This window comes from Oryctolagus cuniculus, chromosome 15, assembly GCF_051225735.1.
Source record: "Oryctolagus cuniculus isolate XC-2025 breed Fujian yellow rabbit chromosome 15, ASM5122573v1, whole genome shotgun sequence".
NCBI lineage: Eukaryota > Metazoa > Chordata > Mammalia > Lagomorpha > Leporidae > Oryctolagus > Oryctolagus cuniculus.
In genome coordinates this window covers 10,111,305-10,129,974 of record NC_142881.1, presented here as the reverse complement: position 1 = coordinate 10,129,974, position 18,670 = coordinate 10,111,305, and the positions used below count along the sequence as shown (strand labels likewise).

Genomic DNA, 18,670 nt, shown 5'->3' with positions numbered 1-18,670 from the left:
AGTTCTGGCGGGTGGACAGCCATACTTGGAGAAATGCCGGCTGAGGAGGGGAGAGCCAGTGCACCCACAGCTTAGATGGTTGACTGAGGCCCTGCCCAGATTGCACAGCTAGGAGTGCCAGGGAGTCCTTCCCTGTGAACCGTGACTCGGCACCTGCAGAGAAAGGGCTACAGCCTTGGCACAGCCTCGTCCATGGCAGGGGCTCAGCAGTGTTAGCTGGAGGACTGTGAGGTGGGTGGCTCTCACATGTCTACATGTGAATGAATCCTCCCTTGAGTGAGGCACTCAGCATGGGGGATGGGGAATGTCTAGGTGCAAGGACTTCCGAGCCTGTCTTTGCCACTTACAGGTTGTGTGCGGCCTTTGGGAGGGGTGTAGTTTTCCTTTTTTAGCACTGCTACAGTCACGAAAGCCCCAGGCTCAAATTCATCTGATTTTCCTAAGAATCATATGGTGCAAGAAGTGCCTTAGCCCAGGAAGAACTCAATGCATGGTAGCTGTGCTGCTGCAGGAGGCTCAGTGCCAAGGCCAGGGATCCCTGTTCCCTTCAGAGGCCTCCCTGCCTTGTCCTAGACCAGAGAAACACCCAGGTGCCTGTGTTCCTGGCATCCAGGGGCCCTCGGCGAGGTTCAGTGAGACTGGGCTGCCCACACGCAGGAGACAGTGACATGAGGAGCCTGGACTCATGGATCCCGTGTCCAGGCTCTGAGTTGGTGGAGCTGTAGCTTGTTGCAGGGGGTACCTTTTACACTGCTGGCACCGTGCCTGGCACCTCCTTAAGTCACATCATCAACCCTCAGGACCTCACCTTTGGACAGGTGTTGATTTACTCCTTTTATAAATGTGGAGACCGAGGTTGGGAGAGGATGAGTGCTGCACCTGCCCAGGGTCACGTGCCAGCAAGTAGCAAGTGGGGGGCTGCCACTCAGATCTTTCTCACCCCAAAGCTTGAGCCCCCCACCCATGTCTGTAGGCTCCGTGGGAAGTTCCGGGGTTGGTGGCAAAGGGGGCTTGAGGAAGGAGCTGGGGGCAGCAGGGAGGGTGGGGGGCAGCTTGGGGCTCGCTTGTGATGGCAGCATTTTATATTGAAAATGTCCCTGGTGTCTTTTGTAGACCTCGCCCCGATTTCTTTTACCGCTGCTTTCCAGATGGAGTGATGAACTCGGAAATGCACTGCACGGGTGACCCTGACCTGGTGTCCGAGGGCCGCAAAAGCTTCCCCAGCATCCACTCCTCCTGTGAGTCCGTGGCGGGGAATGCCCGGTGATGGCCCCTGGTCACGTTTCCTGATCGCTTCGGAGCTCAGGGGGAGAGAAAAGTGTTGGTGCATGAGTGTCAAGTTAGAGTGGTTTAGCTAGAAACAAGACGTCCCACACAAGGTAATCAGCCTGCTTAGGTTCCAGCACTTGTAAAGCATCCTGTGTGCTGCTTGTGCGTTGTGTGAGCTCTGCAGAGTGGGACATGTGACCTTTATCCTTTGATGAGATGATTCAAGAAATTGACATGCAAGGAAATTTAGCATGTTCCCTAGGGTGTTAGTTTTGAGGTCAGTGTTCTCTCTACTTTATGTCTTCAGTTAGGGAGTGTGTGTGCATACAGACTACATGTATGTGTAGAGATACATGTATGTGTACAGATTCATACATGTACACAAGCATTTGCACATGTCCCAGTATGTAGTCTCACTGTAGAGATGGGAGCTGGGACCAGCCTGACAGTGAGGACTGGATAGCGTGGGTCAGGAGTGGTGTGGTTAGCAGAGAGAACCACCGGTCTCTGTATCGGGACAGATCCTAGCTCTGCAGGTGCAGCTCTGTGACCTTACCTCTCTTCCTGCGTTCCTGCTGTGTAACTGGGAGTAAGGATGCCTCCACCACCTGTTGGGGTGAGGACTGGAGTAAGTGATGGTGAGCCCTAACGTTTCTGGAGCACCTGCCGTGCCCAGTGTGCAGGGCGTCACCTTGTTTAATGCTCACAGTACGCAGAGAGCACGCAGCGCTGTGAGCTGAACTCAGCAGCAGCTCTCCATGTTGTTATTTGGGACCAGAGCAGAGGCGTCCAGAGCGTCCTGGCTCCTGTCCTCCTTCTTGCCAACAGTGTTTATCGGACGCTACAGGTGCCAGGCACTGTGCCAGGAGTTGGGGACACAAGAGAGAAGACAGAGCTCCACCCTGGCAGGTCCACGTGGAGTGGCAGACTGCACCGTGAAGTCGGGGATGCTTGGGGTGTTTGGAGAAACACGGTCTTGGTGTGACTCGCTGGGTGGGACAGGGTTGGTGCTTCCTGTGATGTGAAGCCTCGGTTCCCCGTGGGTCTCATCATTGCTCACCTTCGGCAAGTCTGCTGTCCCAGTCTTTTCAGAATGCCTAAGACACACCCTCGTAGGGGCTGGATCAAGACGTAACTGTGGGTGGCTCTTGGACGTTTTCCCCAGAGCCATCGGGCACAAGATACTGGGATGCCGGGTGCTCTAAATGATTCTCCATCAACCTGTACATCTGCCAGGACAGGTTGTGTCCGTGTTACACACAAGGGCATGGTGTCTTGTCAGCCTCTGATGCAGCAGTGTCTTGGGTGTTCAGTGATTAAATGCAGTAAAGTGTTTGTGGCCCACTTTAATTTAAGCAAATAATTAGTTTTCTTCCTCTAGTTTGCTGGAGACTGTTGTGGGTTGGCTCCATCCCCAAAAGAGCTAAGTCCAAGATCTCTGGAAAATGTCAATGCAACCTTATGGAGAAAACGTGTTAAAGAATAACACTGTATTAATACTGCAACTCTACTCACCATGTACATGCACATGCGTACGTGAAGAGATGGGTGTGTTGACTTGGCTGTCGTAGTCATTTCCCTATGTACGTTTTTATTTAAAATTAATAAACACTGTTTTGCATGTTAAAGAACAAAGAACCTTTGCAGACATAATTAAGTTAAGGATCTTGGGACGAAATCATGACCTAGGCCCCTGGAGGAGGAAGGCAGAGAGAGATTGGAGACACAGGGACACAGGGGACAAGGCCAAGTGAGGACGGAGGCAGACATTGTCTTTGCTAATGTCGCTCCCCCTCTTCGTGGAGGAACGACACAGGACCCTGCGCTGTTCTTTTGTCTGCTCGGCCCTCCCCGGGTTTGCTGCTGGTTCTTCCCGGGTTGGCTACCGTCCCTTCCACCTCCGTGGAAGGGCGGTTCCCCCTGGCCACTTTCCCCACTTCCGCAGGGGAGCGGCACACCGCCGGCCGGCTCTCTCGGGGGCTGCACAGGTGTTCCTTCAGATAGATGTTCCCCTTAGATGTTCCTGGTGCATGTTGTCTCTCTCCTCCTTTATAGTCCTCTTCCGCCAATCCCAACTCTGCTACCCACACACCGAGTACGCTGCTCTCCTCCAATCAGGAGCAGGTCCTGCAGCTTGTCAAGTTGGTGAGAGGCAGCTGTGTAGAAGCTGTTTCCTCCTCTCCCAGCGCCATATTGTGGGAGAGCAGATGCATAGAATAAGTCTTAATTCCAGTAACTCAGTCCAGTCCGAGTTGCTCCCCACAGCTAACATTTATTTACTTGAAAGGCAATGATAGAGAGAAGGAGAGACAGAGAGCGAGATCTTCCATCCGCTGGTCCACTCCCCAAATGATTACAACAACCGGGCTACACCGGGCTTCTTCCTGGTCTCCCATGTGGGTACAGGGGCCCAAGGACTTGGGCCATCTTTTGCTGCTTTTCCCAGGTGCATTAGAAGGGAGCTGGATCAGAAGTGGAGCAGCCGGGATTCAAGCCGGTGCCCAGTATGGGATGCTGGCGCTGCAGGCCATGGCTTAACCTGCTGGGCCACAGCGCTGGCCCCTGGAGGCAGGGATTTTAGTGTTCCAGGCTGCAAATCCAAGCACACCTGGAGCTACCAGAAGGGAAAGAGGCCAGGAAGGGTGGTTTCTTAGGGCCTTGGAGGGAGGGTGGCCCAGCTGACCCCTTGTGTCCTGCTGTCAGTTCTGTGGGAGTGTGGATTTATGGTTTTCAGCCACCAGGTGTGTGGTGGCTTAGTGGAGCAGGCTGGGGACTCACACAGAGATTCACTGCTGCGCAGTCAGCTGGAAGCTTGGGGCTGAGCCAGGTGTGTGTTCTGCTTTCCATGTGCACCGAGGCTCCCGTAGGGGGCCTGAGGCTGCCTGAAGCCACAGGACTCCCGTTCCCCTCCTCTCGGTCATGGCTGTGACGTCGGGCAACACACCTACATGGAACTGCGTCCGCACCACGTTTGTGTTTCACTTTGTGTTTCCTCTGTGAAGTCACATTTGAAGCGAGTGTCTGGGAGGAGCTGTGGGTGCCAGCTGGGGGGACTTCTGCCATGTGCAGTCCTTGTCTGCTTACGGTGAGAGGCTCCACGTGGGTGGCGTGTGGAGGTTCCTGGGGTCAGGTCCCGTCTGCTCTGCGTCTGTCCCTGCAGGGTCACTTGCCTCCTGGTTTTGGTTTTGCTGGTTGTTTTTTAAGGATGTATTCTCCAAAAGACTTAAGTTTTAAGGGGCTTCAAATATGGAAAGCACTAAGTGAAACGCTACAGGAAAAGCTAATCCTGCATGTTTGAATGGTTGATTGAGGACCGTAGCACAGTTTAGTATCCCCTGTTGCATTTGAACTTGGGGAGCGGATGACTGTCGTGTAAATACCTCAGGCTGGCAGACGGTGGGACCTCAGACGCAGAGGGCCAGGTCCCAGTGAGATCTTTGTTCTAGATTCATTCTCTTCCCCTGCAGTTCCCCAGAGCATTTTCCAGCAGGGCCGCCTCTGGCTGCCCGCGCGGCTGTGTGGCTGAGCTCTAGCCTCTGTGGGCTGAGCTTCCTGGCAGGGGCGGTTCCCTCTTTAAGATGCTGTTTGCAGTGTTACTGATGTTTACTGCTTGGCACACAGAGAATTCCACCCAGCCTCCAGGCTTTGACAGTGTGTATTTGCCTTTTTTTTTTTTTTTTTTTTGTATCTGTCTTTCCCCTCTAATGGCAGGGCAGTGATTGGCTGGAAGGGAGCTGCCCAGTCCACTTAGGAAACCCCCAGTGCTGTTTTCTGAACTCTCTAGGGTCTCTGCCACAAGCCTTGTAGGAGGTGTGGCTTTGTTCCCCAGGGGAGGTGACCTCTGTGGAATCCCATTTGGATTTTAAAAAACAAACAAAAGCCACTCTTTCTTCCTTACAAATCTTCAGTTTCCTTGGCTAGACTGGACAGAGGTGTTCTGGACCAGGGGTGCCCAAAGACTCGTTCCCAGGAGAGTTGACTGGGGGTTTGCTCCTGCTCTGTTTGTAGATAATTGGCTGCTGATACGCAGCCTGTGTGCCCGCGTCACCCTGTAGAACAGCTGGTGTTTTCTTGTTTTCTGCACTTAAAAAACATTGATTTTTCTTAGAAACAAAGGATCTTGTTCTTAATCCACCATGAGCAGGCAGATACCACTTGCCCAAGGTGCTCAGGTGTCGATTCTAACGTCCCCATGGCCCCGCTGTCATGGGCCTTGCTCTGCAAGGCAGCCTGAGCCACTCCGGGTTGGACAAGAAGAGACCACAACTTCAGAGAGCAGATTTCCTTCAATCTAGGAGTGGCCAGGATTTACAGCAGAGAAAAGCAGCACGCCTTCCACACAGAGCTTAACACAGGGGTGTTCTGCAAAGGGGGATCTCTCACTGCACGCTCAGTGTTGACTGGGATAGATTTAAGAGATGAAAGTAGAAAACACCGGGTCTTAATGCCAAGTCAAGCTGTCTGGCAACTCCTTGATGAGGACCAACAAGCGGTACAGTTGTCCAGGTATCAGCAAATGGCAGCATGCGGGCACATTCAGCAACTGCTCGCTTTTGCAACTAAAACTTGACAGAAGCATAGAGGTGCCCGTTCATGTGTATTCTGTCTGTAGCTGGTCTCATTCGACGACGGCCTAGTCTGTAGTTGCCATCAAAGCATCACCAAACGCATCACTAGAGCAAGACCAGTGCGCTCCAATTGCAGGCATGGATGTCTCATTTTTCAACACCTCTGTGACAACGTAGAGGGGGCAGCTGTTTCCTGTTGGACTCATCCTTTAATTGACAGGGAAGGTCTGAAGGTCTGGCTGGCTGACGAAGATTCAGCACACTCTTCTCGAGCCCTTAGTGTTTGGCAGGTACCTGGGGGCAAGGACACTCAAACCTGGCCATGGCCTCCTGGAGGGTGAGAGCAGACACCGGAGCTTGGACTCCAGGCTCTGGGATGGAGGGGCCGAGAGTTCTGAAAGAGACAGGGAAGCCCCCTGGGAGGAAGAGCACTGTGTCCTGTGTTTGCTCCCAGAGGGTACTTACGCGGCACATGCTTTGCGATGTTGAAGTTAGTGCTGTTCTTAGCTGTATGTACTTAGCTGAGAGACCTGTGTACGGCGTCCGTGAGAGACGTCTTGGAGTTCCTTGTTTTTCCCTTCTTTTGCTTTGATTTTTCTTTTTCCTCCACTGGAACCTCTAATGTTCTTTTCTCTATCACCGGTGATTTAACGGTTCGCAAGAGCGTGACTTCCTGGGCTTCGGATTTTGTGCTCATTCTTGTGGTCGCTCCCTGGGTCCCTCAGTCTGGAACGTGGTGTCCCTCCTCATCTGTGTTTCCTGCTTCTTCTGTCTTGAACTTGATTAGGCAGAGGCTGGGGCTCCTGGATTGATCTTTTTATCTTTTCTTTCCTCATCGTCTCTATCTTTTCTATTCATTTCTCAGGAGACTTAAGAAGAAATTATCTACTGACTGTTCCATTGAGTGCTCATTCTGATTTTTAAGTTTTGATTTCCAAGAGTTCTTTCTTGACCTCCTCTTTAAACAAATGAACATCTGGTTCTTCTCTGCCTCCCCCTCCTCTCCACCCCGTGGATGCAGTGTCTCCTCCCTCTCTGGGTCTGCAGGGTTCCTCTGCTCCTGCCTTCTCTCTCTCTCTATTTAGTCCAGTGTTCCTTAAATACCTGCTGTCGGCTGCTGCTTACTCGTAATTAAGGTTGACTCACTCAAGCTAATGGGGTGTTTCCATTAATTGGGCTTTACTGAAGGGTGACTGGTGGAAGCTGGGTTTTCCTTGGCCTTGGCTCTGAAGTTGGCTGATTCCTCAGAGGCTGCTGCCCCGGTGTCTGCCACGTGCATGAGCGTGCCGTGCTGGCAGCTGTGCGGGGCACGTTGGCGCTCACAGCTCTTGTTTCAGACTTTGATTTTTACCTCTCTGGTTGTTCAGCCATGCCCTTTGCTTGCTTGTTTTCCCCAAGCTGAGAACTTGAGGTGATTAAACCTTCTGTCTTCTTCAGGAGTTGGGGAGGGTGTGGTTATTGGCTTCCTACCATGGGGTAGGGCATGGAAAGTTATCTTTTTTAGGGACTTGCTGCTTCCCTGTTTCCAGCCCCGTGTTTCACCCCTGCCTTCCACAGCACCTGGTGCCTCTTGCTCTCAAGCTTTGCAGGGTCCTGCCTGGTGAATGGGTGGCTTCCTCTCAGCCCTGCCCTCTGTAGGCAAGTGGATGGGTCTGACTTCAGCTCTGCATGTCAGTCTCCACTCCCCCTTCTGCTTCCTGTGTGCAGATAGAGTAAAGTAGACTTCAGGTACTCCTAGATGCAGTTTGTGTTCCAGTGCAGGCAGGGTTCTCCAGAAAAACAGAAGAGTAGAGTGAATGTTTATATCTCTACCTCATGCATGCACACACCCATACAACTACCCATCCATCCACTCATCCATCCACCCACCTACCATCCATCCATCCACCCACCTACCCACCTGTCCTTGCATCCATCTACCTATCCATCCATCCACTCATCCATCCACCCATCTACTATCCATCCATCTACCTATCCATCCATCCATCCATCCACTCATCCATCCATTCATCCATCCACCCATCTACTATCCATCCATCCATCCACCCACCTACCCACCTGTCCTTGCATCCATCCATCCATCCATCCACCCATCTACCTATTTATCCATTTCCTGTCTATCCATCCATCCACTCATCTGTCTATTTATCCATCCCTCCACCTATGTGTCTTACTATCATTTGTCTATCTTGATCTATTTTAAGGAATTGGCTCATGAAATTGTGGGGGCTGGCAAGTCTGAAGTCCTTAGGGCAGACCAGCAGGCTGGAAACAGGCAGGATTTCTCCTTACTGGGGAAGTCTCAGTCTTTACTCTAAAGGCCTTTTTGGATGAGGCTCGCCTCCTTCACATCGCAGAGGGCAGTCTGCTGACTTAATGTCAACTGGTGGTCGGTGTTCATTGCTTCCACAGGCACATCACAGCATCATCTAGACTGAGCTTGACCGAGTAGCTGGCCGCCCCAACCTAGCCAGGTTGACACACAGTTAGCTGTCATACTCTGCTCCCTCCTCCTGTATTATTTTACTGTCAGAAATACCATCATGATGCTTGAATTCCTCTGCTGTTGAGGAACCGTTTGTTGTTAGGTTCTTATTCAGCCTCAATGTTCCTTTTTTTTTTTTTTTTAATTTATTTGAAAGACAGGGTTACAGGGAGGGAGGGGAAGAGAAAGAGAGACAGAGAGAGATACAGACAGACAGACTGACTTCCATCTGCTGGTTCACTCCCCAAATAGTCCCAAATGCTAGGGCTGAGCCAAGCCGATGCCAAGAGCCTAGAACTCCATCCAAGTCTCCCACATAGGTGGCAGGGGTCCAGGCAGTTGGGCCATTTCTGCTGCTTTCTCAGGCGCCGTAGCAGAGAGCTGCGTTGGAAGTAGAGTAGCCGGGAGCTGAACTGATGCTCATGTGGGATGCCGGCATCGTAGGTAATGGCGTAACCTGCTGTGCCACCGGGCTGGCCCCACCTTGCTAGTTTTGATGGCAGAGCCCTAAAGAGTGGAGCATTCACGCTAAAGGATCTTTGCAGAGTGTCTGGGAGTTTGCTTTCGCTGAAGGAATCTAAATAGGCTTTAACTATGAATTAAAAATTTATCACAAAACAGCATCTATGCCAGGTTTAACTCCATCAAGCGTGAATACTCAGTATTATATACCAGCTGGCTCTTGGAGTGGTTAGGCCGATTTTTCATGCAAGGAAAGAAGAAAAAACAACAGGCATGCAGAGGGAAATGCAGGATTTGTTTGTTTTGTATCATTGAGTAAAAGCAATTTCTGTCAAGGGGTTTTCCTGGTAGATGGGGAGTTTGAAAAATGCCACTTTCTCCTTCTTTTAAGAATTGTGCAAGACAGTATTGGCTGCTTAGGTCATTGATTCATCCAGGACAAATTGGTTTTCATTTTTCTGAGGTCCTCTTAACTAGTGTGGCTTTTTCTTGTAACGGAAAAGTGCAAGTTCCCAGGTTCACGCTCATGGGAAGGGACATCAGCAGACTTGGCAAGAGCACCTCATGGTTTTTCTCCCCCTACATATTTTATTATCCTACTTCTCAGGCTTCTGGGAAGCAGCTGCACTCATTGGGACGTCCTCCTATCCAGGTGATGACGCGACCCCCCACACCCCCCACACCCCCACACACCTCCCCGCCCCCAGCTTCAGACGTGGCAACTCAGAGGAGATGCATGCTGGGAGCAGATTCTCTTTGCAGGCCACTGTTTCATTGTTATCCCCCCCCCCCGGGGGGCCTTTGAATCCAGTTTTTCCTCACTCCTGCCGTGAACTTTTCATGCCACAGGTCTGTTGTTTCCCTGTTTGTGCACTTTCATGTCAAGGGGCATCAGGAGGCTTGGCCAGAGCCCCATCTTCCCGAGAACCAATGTGTGCCCCTTGGGGGTGACGCCATCCCAGGTGAGAATACAAAGCTAGGGCTGTGGGTCTGCACTGGACAGGTTTGTCCCCTAGGAGATGGTCACCAGTATTGGGAAACACTTTCTGTGGTCACGTGTGTGTGTGTGTGTGTGTGTGTGTGCAGTGTAGGTGCTGCTGTTGGCGTGCAGTACATAGACGCTGGGGAGACTGCTGGGCATCCTATATCACCCAGGATAGCCCCCGCGACATAGAATTATCTGGCTCCAAATGTCACCAGGTTCCAGGTTGAGAAGCTGTGTTTTAGGGTAATTAGGCTACTGTATGGGAGAAACTGATCACTTGTGTGTTAAATTTATCCACACTCCAAGTTCCAGGTCTGAATAAATAGAATATTTTTAGAAGTGGATACTGTTTAATTAAATGCAAAGTACTCTTCCTCAAAGAACTGGCTCATTATTTGATTTCTAGGAAAAAATGATCAGAGTCAAATTAAAGGTTATAATTAAAGTCCAGCACCTGCCAGCCTTCTTTTCTCCTCTCCCTTCCCCCCTTCCCCTCCCTTGCCATCCCTCGCCCTCTCTCCCTGGCCCTCTTGCCCTCACTCGCCCTCCCTTCCTCCCTCCCTCCCTCCTTCCCTCCCTTCCTTCCTTCCAACATTTTGTTATTGAAAATATCAGATTTTAAAAGAAAAAGCAAAATATCTCCAGGATCCGCATACTCTGGGGACAGCATTTTTCACATCTTGTTCGCAGTTTGTCTCCACACATATCCTGCTACCAGTCATCGATGACAAGTTGTTTTAATTAATGTTATGATTTTCAGGTAACATTTGCAGTGAAGTGCATAGATCATAGTTTGCTCTGACCATGGACAGCCTGAGTAATCCACATTCCTCTTCACAGCATGGAACACGTCCCTGATGCCAGAAAGTTCTTTTCTGGCCATTTCCAGTCCAGCATTATCCCCTGGAGGGAGGCAGCCACTCTTTTTTTTTTTTTTTTTTTTTTTAACTTGAGATGAGTTTTGCCTATTTAGAGCTTCATTTAAATGGGGTCTCACAGCGCTCTTTTGTGTCTGGGAGCCTTTGTCTCAAAATTCATTTATGTTATTGCAAGTGCCAGTAATTGATTCCTTTTTATTGCTGAGACATAACTCACTGTAATGGATATCACACATTGTTTATCCACTCCATCACTGGAAACATTTGGATTGTTGATTTAGTTGTGAATAAGCGGCTGTAAGCATTTGTACACAGTTCTTTAGTGGATGTTGTCATTTTATCTTGGCTAAATATCTTTGAGAGGCATTAATGGGTTAAAAGTTTTATTTCAATAAAGATATGAATATTCAAAGAGTTTTTGTATGCAAATTCTTTGCATGGAAAACTATAAAAACATTGCTGGGAAAAATTAAAAATGATGGAAGTGAATGAAATATAATGTGTTCATGGATCAGAACATGGATGTTCTCTCCCATTCTGATCATAATCCAAGCAGGCTTTCTTACAGAAATTCATGGACGTGTAGTTTAACCTCAGAAAACACGGCCAATGCTTTTTACAAAATGCTTCTATCCAACTTGCAGCGTAGGAAAATTTGGATTCTCCATATCTTTACTAAGATTTGGTACTACCAGTTTTAAAAAATTTTAATCATTTTAGTGGGTGATGTCTGATTGTAGGTTTAATTTTCATTTCCCTGATGAATAGTAATATGTGTCCCTTGTTATCTGCATAGTGGTTGTCCACATATTTTCTTGTTTGCAAATTGTTCAGGTTCTTTGCCCATTAATGTTTTTGTCTATTTATGAATAGTAGGCAGAGTTTCCTTACATCATAAGCCTCATGTTGGATAAATGTCTTGTCAATGGGCTTGCCTGTGTATTTCCTTCATGGTGTCTTTTTAAATAATTTTATGTCTGTTGAAGAAGCTAAGAGGATAAAAGGAAAGTGACTTATAGATAGTTTGCAATATTTACTTTCTTATTTACCATCTTTGGTTCCCTTCATCTGTTCCTATGGATTCAAGTTACCATCTGGTGTAATGTTCTTGCTTCTGCATAGCTCACTAATCTCCTTTGTGTTGCTGTGAGCAAATATGTAATCTTCCTGTATAGGTGCAGCAACACAATTATGTACATATAAATTTTGACAATTACCGTTTACTTCAGTTATGAAAAAGAAAAAGGGAACAGAATTGTGGCACAGAAAGTTAAGCCACATCTCACATCTGAATCAGTTTGAGTCCTGGCTGCTCTGCCTCCAATCCAGCTTCCTGCTGATGTGACAAGGAAGACTACAGAGATGGCCCAGGTACTTGACACCCGTGTGGGAGACCAGGATTGAGTTCCTGGCTCTTGGTTTTGGATAGACCAGACCTGGCTGTTGTGGCTAACTGGGGAGTGAAAAATAGGTGAAACAGACACACACACTCTCTTTCTCTCTTCCCTCACCCCCCAACTGTGTGTGTGTGTGTGTGTGTGTGTGTATTGCTCTGCCTTTCAAATAAATAAAAAAGAAAGGAAAGGAAAAAGAGTGAATATGCATTAATGCTGTCTTTTTCAATTACATATTTAACTTTATTGGTGCTCTCTGGTTTTTTTGGTGATTTGAATTACTATCTGGGAACACTTGTTTTCAGGCTGAAGGCTTTCAGGTTGCTTTTTTGTAATGTGGGTCTGCAAGCAATGATTTTTCTCAGTGTTTACTTCTCTGGGAACATCTTTATTTTACTTTCACATTAAAAGACAGTTTTGATGTCGCAATGGACAGGTTTGTTTTTCTTTAAACATTTTGAAGACATTGTCCTGTTCTCTTCTGAGACTGTTTCTAATGAGAAGTCGGCTGTTAATCTTGTTAGGTTCTCTTGTGAACGGCATTATCGTTTTTCTCTTGGTGCTTTCTATGTTTTCTCCATATTCAGCTGTCCTTATTTTTAAGAGATGTGTATCTCTTTGTGCTTATCTGCTTGGGGTTCATTGAACTTCTTGGGCGTGCACATGAACTTTTTTTTTTTTTTTTTGAGATTTATTTATTTGAAAGTTGAAGTTACACAGAGAGAGAATGAGAGGCAGAGAGAGAGAGGGAGGGAGGGAGGGAGGGCGGGCGGGAGGTCTTCCATCTACTGGTTCACTCCCCAGTTGGCCACAACAGCCAGAGTTGCACCGATCCGAAGCCAAGAGCCAGGAGCTTCTCCACATCTTCTATGTGGATGCAGGAGCCCAAAGACTTGGGCCATCTTCTACTGCTATCCCAGGCCATAGCAGAGAGCTGGATCAGAAGTGGAGCAGTCAGGTCTCGAACCGGCATCCATATGGGATGCCAGCACTACAGGCAGTGGCTTTACCCGCTGTGCCACAGTGCCGGCCCCCACGAATGCTTTTCATGTGAGAACCTTGTCAGCCATTGTTTCTTAGAACATTTTCTCTGCTGCATTATTTCTCCTGCTTCTCCTTCAGGTTCTCTGGTGTGCTTACAAGTGTCCTTCAAGTCTCTGAGACCGTTTATTGTTCTAGTTTTTTTCTGTATTCTTTGGATTACATAAACTCAATTGCATTTCTTTAAATGTCGGATTCTTTCTTCCCCAGTTCTGTTCTACTCTTGAGACTCCATTGAATTTTTTATTTCAATTATTATACTTTCCAACTCCAGGATTTCCATTTTGTTCTCATAATTTCTATCTCTTATTGATATTCTCGATTGGATGAGGCATCATCATCAAACATTCCTTTCTTTCCTTGGTTTCCTTTGGTTCTCTGAACAGATTTCTGCAGCCTACGTTGAAGTCTTTGTCTGTTACATCTGACATTGGTTTATTCTCACAGGCAGTTTCTGTTTCCTGCTTTCCTCCCTTGGTACATGGGTTGGACTTGTCTGTTTATTTGTGTGTCTTGTTTTTGTTGTTGGATACTGGACAACTTAGGTAATACACTGGGGAAACTCTGAGTTCACCATGCATTCTCAGTCTTATTTGCTTATCTGATTAGGAACTGGCTGGGTTGGTTTAGTATGTCTGTTTGCCCAAAGTGTGATGCCTCTGTTGTTAGTCCTTAGTGTACATCCTTGAGCAGGTGCACAGCACACAGGACTGACAATGGTTTTGGTAGGGCTCTCTGATTGTTCATCCCTGACCACATCTGGCTGTTGGTGCCACTAAGATTTCTGTATTGTTTTCAGCAGTGCCCTGGGACATAAAATGCTCTACAGATTCATTGAGTTAAACCCGGGCTCTTTGCAGAGAGAGAGTTTTTGAGGTTTGAGATTTAGTCTTGCTCCAGGGGAGCTTTTCTTAGCTATCTCTTTCCCTGGTTCCTGGTGGGAACCCTGCTGGCCTGCAGCTGCTTCAGTGTGTGACTCCAGGAAAGCCACTCTCTTAATCGTCTTTTCCACCACACTGTCTAGCTTTCTCACATCAGGGCTTGACTTGAGCTTTCTCACATCAGGGCTCTGTTTTAAGGCCTGCCTCTCTCTGACCCATGCTGGGGTTTTAGGGGTTTGGGGGGAGAGGGGAGGAGGGGAGCACAGTAGCCGCTGGCCTCTCAAGGAGTGAGAAATGCTGAAAGCTTGCACCTCCCAGGAAGATGTCACAGCCTTGACCAGGAGCTGAGGGGAAGGAAGCCCTGTGCTCTGGCTGCACCCACCTGGAGTGGAGTTTCCTTTACACCAGACACGGAGGGATGTGGGGGGAAGGAGTCGGGTTCAGATCCCACAGATGCTCACTCCTGCACATGCCCCTGAATAAGTGGTCTTCGCTTGCTGCATATCCCTAGGGACGTTCCCAAAGACTGAACAGTGAAAAATGTTTGTTTTCCCCCAGTTTGCTTGAAAGTGGGGCCATGGAGCTCTTCACGTTGCCATCTGGAAGTGTAGCTCTGTTGTCGGCTTTGATAAATTGTGTTTTTAGAGTAATTTGTATGTGTTTTCATATGGTTTGTCACACTGATCAGCATGAAGTTGTTTATAATAGTCCCATATTGACTTTGGTGTCAATTAAGATCAGTAGTGATATTCGCTCGTCCGTTCCTAATATTAACATCTATATTTCTTTTTTCTTGATTAATTTTACTTCATTTTTATGAATTTTACTAGTCTTCAAAAGTCGAATTTTCTATTTTTTTCTGTATTTAGCCTCTTTCCTAGTTTATTGGTTTTGGCTTTTCTTTTTATGGTGTCCTTGAGTGAAATGTGTGTTAATTTGTTCATACTTTTCTGATTTCTTAAGCTGGAGGTTCACATCATAGGTTTAAAGTCTTTCTTCCTTTCTCATGTAAAGGTCCACTTTAGTTGTGTCCCACAAAATTTGATGTGGCATCTTTTTATTATTTTCAAGTATTTTCTTCTTTCCCCTTGCAAATTTTTCTTTGATCTGTGAGTTTTTCAGAAGTGGGTTGTTCATTTTCCAAACCTTTAAGGCTTCCCTAGTTCCTTTAATGTTATGAATCTTTAATGTAGTTTTATTGAAACATAAGGTAAAATTTCAGCCTTTTGACATGTATTTAGGTTTGTTATATTGCTCAGCGTGTACTTGGCCTTGGTGGGTGCTCCCGCAATATCTGAATGTGTCCTGCACTTATATTGGTTGGGTGCAGTTGGGGGTGCCCCGAAATCTTCATCCCTTGCTCCCCTCTTGACGCACTGCTTGCGCAGTTCCCAAGGGTGACGTTCGGTCATCTTCAACTGTGATCAGAGATTGGACGACTGCTCCTTTTGGTTCCGCTGGGTGCCACGTCGTATGTGTTGGAGCACAGGCTGCAGGGTGGGGGCAAGCAGTCCACAGGCCATGTGGGGTGCAGGATCATTTGGTGTGGCCCTGCCAAGGCAGCCACAGGCAGTGCCAGAAATTTAATAAATCTGTAGCAGGCTGGTCTTTAAGTTGATAATTTTCTACGGCCCGTGGATGAAGTTATGAATCCCCAGATGGCCGTTGGTTATGGGAACATTCACATTTATGATCCTTATGTGTCCTTCATGTTCTGATCCTTTTATCAATGTTAAATGTCCTGTGCCCCTCATTTTATCTCTTCCTGTTTCGTGATTTGACTTCATATGAGTATGAGATCCCTGGGTCCATCAATTGTGAAATATTTTTTCAGAACAGAGCCCTTGTTCTTGGCTCTTGCTGACAGAATGAGTCTGACTGTAAAGCAAAGGGTAGATAGCTATTTTGGGTGGGTTTAAACCACTGTTTCAAACCATTGGTCTTTTAACACAGTCTGCTAAATTTGGACCCAGACATCATTCAAGATGTTAGATGTATTCCAAAAATAGAAGTAGAAAATTAGCATATGCCCTCTGTAATGGACGTCTCCTGGAAAACAGATGGACGGATGGATGGATGGATGTGTGGATGCATAGATACCATGAGGAAGTAAGAGATCTGTACACAGAAGGCTAGTTAACGTCAATGAAAGAAATTAAAGACCCAAGTAAGTGGAAATCTATGCCATGCTCCAGGATTTGAGCATCAGTGTTGTATCTGTCTCTGAGTAAGTGGATAAAGAAAATGTGAGATGTGTAGAAAATGCGGTGAAATCTGCCGTTAGTGACAAACAACCTGCATGAACCTAAAGGATGTGACACTGAGATGAGTCAGATACCGCATGATCTCCCTTCTATGTGAAACCTTAGAAAGTTGAATTCAGAGGAGCAGAGAGTAGAACAGCGGTTCCCAAGAGGTAGGGGAAATGACGAGATGTTTGCAAACTTTCAATTGGAAGATGAATAGCTTCTGGAGACTTAACGGACAGCAAAGTGGCTGTAGTTAGTAATAACCACATGTGTGAGTATGGCTGATACTATAATAATGTATGAAATATGCTAAGGGGGTAGGTAAGTACTAAGTACTACCAGCCCCTCCCCAAGGTCACTGTGTAAGGTGATAGATAAGTTAATTAGCTTGGTTATGGCAGTGATTTCCTAATACATACGTGTAGAGTGCATCATATGTGCACCTGGAGTATATACAATTTGATTTGTCAACTGCACCTCAGTAAATCTGAATTTAAAGGTAGGTAGCATGAGCCCACCCTCTTCCACGGTCCCCTTCTCTGGAAGCTGTCCCAGTCCTGAGGCCTGTGTCACCCGTAGCTGAGACTCTGCTGTAGAAACGTCACTTGGGGGTTCCAAGGCACCGGGCTCTTTGTGTTTTCCCAGATTCCCACCCAGTACGCATTTCCTTAGAACGGAATGTTTTCTTTTCCCTCTGGGATGAACTCGGGAACCTACACAAGCTATTCCCAGGAGGGTCCGCCACAGCACGCGTTTCGCTGCCAGCTGGCATCCTTGCGCCTCCCGGTGGCACTGGGGCTGCCTCCCCTGGCTCCGCTGGCGTCCACTTGGAAAATGCAGACTCATTTGGATGTGAGCTGAGGCCAGCCTAAGCAGGGAGCTAAGTCTGCTGGAGGAAAATGAACAGATCCGTCTGCTGCCAAGTCGGCGCCACCTTTGGCTGATGCCGATCGATGGCTCTTCCCATCCATCAGCGTTGCAGTCTGTTAATTAGTGCTAAACGGCGCCTTTCTTCCTGACCAGCCGTGGACTGGCACTGGGGGTGGAGGAGTGAAGAGCTGTTTATGCTGTTGGAGCGTGTGACGCTCTAAAGTGACTGTGTCGGGTCTCTCCACGGCTTTAACTCCTCGGTGCCTCCCAACGCACCTAAAGAAAATGCAGGATCTTTCAGGCGCTCTCCCGACCCTTGCGTGGTGTAGCCCCTGCGGCCGCCTCAGCCTGGTGTCCCGCCCCTTCCCTCATCTCCTGTGTGCCAGCCACCCTGCCTGCTGATGGCAATGCAAATGGCTGTCACTGTGGCATGTGGAAAGATGTCAGGCCTTGCGTTGGGAACTTTAAAACTCTTATTCCATTTAACCTTCACCATGAATCTTGAAAGGTCAGCACTCTGTAAGTCCCTTTGTCCCGAAGAGGAAACTGAGGCTTAGGCAGCGATTTGCCCCAGTGTCACGCAGCCAGCGTTGTCACGGGGCTGGCAGTGTGACCCAGTCCATCTGAGTCCCTGACAGCTCCCTCCTTCAACAGGAAACATCGGACTCTCTCCTCGCTTGGTCTCTGCACCTGCCTGCCTCCTGTGCTCCCCCCACAATCTCAGAACCCCACCCACATTCACCCCTTAAAATGTCCTTGCACACCCATGTGATTTCCAACTGCCAGCACCCGTGTCTGTCTTGCTGATGACCTCTGCTGGCTTCCAGCACCCACCCTGCCCGGGCGCATGGCAGTCCAGATGGGTGTGGAGCAGGTGCTCAGCCAGTCCCCTGGGGCATCCCCACCCAGTAACTAACGAGGAAGATTGTATAAACACCCCAGCTCCTTGCCACCACTGTGGGAGCACTGCCCTCCCCCGGGGTCCCAGCAGGACTGGGCTCTGGCTGCCCTTGGTGGCACCTTGCTTGCCTCCTTCCTGTCCCTGCCTCACTCATGTTCCTGGCACCGTCTTCCTAATAAACTGCTGGTGCTGGAATTCATCCCCGGGGCTCCTCTTGAGAACCCAAATGCAGACGGTCCCCGGCTGACTCCTGCTTCCTCGTGGGTTCATCCTCAGGAAGCCATCCTGAATTTCCCAAAAACTTCCTCTCGTGGTTCTTTGGCATGGCACTTAGTCATCCTCGTTGTTTATCTTGTTTTTATTTTTTCCTTTTTCTCCTGATTCCAGTGTTAGGCTTCAGTGTTGGGGCAGCAGGGACCTTGCCCTGGGCCCTGATATGCTCTGAGCGCCTGGCACGGTGAATGGTTGGGAATGGGTTACACCCCCCGCCCACCATGTTGATTGAATAAATGGATTTGTTGACTGAACTGAACAAAGACGTAAATGATATAAAATGGACCCCAAGTTCACCCTGGATGGTGCCTGCCTTTGGACTCAGAGAGGGACCCACGGGGCAGGAAAACACGATCCCCCCAGCTGCCCCGGAGCGTCCCCATGCCTGCTTAGCCTTTCTCCTGCTCTCAGAAG

General features: G+C 48.4%; 1 protein-coding gene across 6 annotated transcripts in view; it reads left to right on the top strand.

Moving 5' to 3' along the window:
• PLPP4 (phospholipid phosphatase 4) overlaps positions 1–18,670 on the top strand; it is a 136,077-nt gene that overhangs the window by 65,004 nt on the left and 52,403 nt on the right. For 5 of the 6 annotated variants that reach the window (XM_089313942.1, XM_089313944.1, XM_070057123.2 and 2 more), the window contains one exon: positions 1,114–1,238. In XM_089313942.1, the coding sequence (XP_089170068.1) occupies positions 1,114–1,238 (125 nt within the window). The remainder of the gene's footprint in view (positions 1–1,113; positions 1,239–18,670) is intronic. The other variant, XM_089313945.1, reaches the window with a different exon arrangement.